At 45.5% G+C, this 2,206-nt stretch overlaps 1 protein-coding gene across 1 annotated transcript in view; it reads right to left on the bottom strand.

The window, feature by feature from the left end:
• CCND2 (cyclin D2) overlaps positions 1-2,206 on the bottom strand; it is a 34,587-nt gene that overhangs the window by 16,645 nt on the left and 15,736 nt on the right. The window contains exon 4 of the mRNA XM_009324334.1: positions 1,789-1,919. Coding sequence (XP_009322609.1) covers positions 1,789-1,919 — 131 coding nt within the window. The remainder of the gene's footprint in view (positions 1-1,788; positions 1,920-2,206) is intronic.

Consider the following 2,206-nt stretch of genomic DNA (forward strand, 5'->3'; position numbering starts at 1 on the left):
TTTCCCTAAATCCCTGTCTTTCTCTGCCCGGTTTTCTAATGTCGCTCTCACATCTGCCCACTTGTCTTAAGAGTCCTCCCGGACATTCATTGAATGCAGCATCCAAAACTTGTCGCATTACATCCAACCAGACAGACTTCCAAGGAGAAAATTTCATTCAGCCAGTAACTACCAATATCACTACCAATAACGGAAAATTCTTGTTATCCACATAAATGAAGTAAACTTAATGGATTTGCCCAGTCTAAATGTACAAATGAGCTTTGTGCATTATTTGCACCAGGCCATGCAGTCTGAATTGTTATATAGGATTTTTCTTGCATGCTCCTGCTGCTTACTGTAATGGATCACCACTCTGTTTCTCCGTACTTATAAAACAGACACAAAAGAGCAATTACCTGTGTAAAATTTTCATTTACACTGAAATGAGTGTTAAGTGTTAAATTTCTGCAGCTACTTGATTTACATTATAAGCATTCAGAATTGGAAATGTTCCTTTCTCTGTCCAAAACCCAGTTCCAATCAAAAGAAATGGGAAGCCCCAGAACTGCACTTGAAAATTAGGCTCAATCTGATTGAAAGAAAAAAAGAAATAGTGAAATTCTTCCCTTTTTGTTAAACTGGACTACTCCTTTTTAACCAAAATGCAGAATATCTGTTGGAAAAAACAAACCTTCTCTTGACAACGTTATCACAGATCTAATAATTGCACAATGTATTTACTCTGCGAAGTAAATGCAATGAAAAGTTTTATAGTTAGCACATGTTAAGGACAACGCATTGGAAACTGATACTTTTACGGTAAAAAGAAGCATTATCTTATTAGTGGCCTGCGTTTCAGAAAGCCTCACTCATTTTCTTTCCTTTTGAGTGAATTTCATCATGGCAAAACATGTCAGCTTCGCAAGAGATGAAACTCCTGTTTATCCAAACACCAAGCGTTTTGGATTTGCAGGAGCATAAGCTCTCCCCCCAGTGTCCCACCGACATGGGGGCACAGCAGGAGAGCCACCACCCCTCGGGGAAGGCACCCTGAGTGCTCTTTTCAGTCCTCCCAGCTTTCTGATGAGACTGCCGAGCAGAGCTGTCAGGTTTGGGTTTTCTGATGTCCCCACTAGAAGCTGACCCCAGACCAGCAAACTCACTTTTGAGTGAGTTTGAGCAGCACTGAACTGCCATCAGGTTCACCTCTCCTACTGACGACAGGACCTTCTGACAAGCCAAGAAATGCCCTTCATGGGGCGAGCTTAGTGAAGTTACAGACAAAAACCCAGACAGCCTGGGTTGCACCTGCCTCACATTGTGCCAGTGCCAGAGGATTAGTTCATTATTCATTTCATTTCCCTTAAGTCAATGATTTTTAGATGATACCTCAATGAAGGCAAGAAGAGCAGTTTCAAGGTTGCGAACACAGGACCGGCGCACATACTGGTTTACCTTATGCCCCAGGGGATGCTGTCTGCCTGCTCGCCCCATCGCCTGGGGTGCTACCCAAGGCGGCTCCCCCTCTATAGCAAGCCTGACCATCAGCCAGGGCGGGCAGAGCAGGCTCTCCCCCCTCAAGCTGCTGAACAAAGCATGAATGAAACGTGACCCCGGGAGGCCAAGGAGCTTTGGACATCCAAAGCACCGCAAGCAAGGTGCCGGGTCCAGGCCTGCAACCTGCTCGCTCCAGGAGCAACCCCCTCCTTTGCTCCACTGGGCTTTTGGGATCAGGCCAGGTTTGATGGCCCAGTTCTCCACTGCGCCCTCAGAAGTGAAAGGAGAAGAGCAATGTGGGACACTCACCACATCTGTGTTTGTGATCTTGGCCAGGAGGTCCGTGAGGCTGTCCCCGTCATCAAGCTGAAGGCCACAGATGGCTGCTCCCACACTTCCAGTTGCTATCATTGACGGTGGGTACATGGCAAAGTTAAAATCTGCAAGAACAGATCTGGGAATTAGTCCAAGCCCAGACCAGAAAAGCTGCAAAACATCAGAGGCAAGCAACATAAAAAAACCACACCCAAGAATAAAAAACGGGGAAGTAGAAGAAAGGGCAAAGTGCCACTCTCTTTGGTCCGGCGGAGCTCATTAGTCACACTGCTCATCACAAGCAGTCAAAGGAGGGGTAACAGATCTGCAAATTAAAATGGAAATGCAGTTTGGTCTTTTATTCTTACTGATGCATAAAGTAAACCTGGACAATTTTTAATAGTCTTTCCCT

The sequence above is a fragment of the Pygoscelis adeliae genome, unplaced genomic scaffold (assembly GCF_000699105.1).
Source record: "Pygoscelis adeliae isolate BGI_AS28 unplaced genomic scaffold, ASM69910v1 Scaffold65, whole genome shotgun sequence".
Taxonomy (NCBI): Eukaryota; Metazoa; Chordata; class Aves; order Sphenisciformes; family Spheniscidae; genus Pygoscelis; species Pygoscelis adeliae.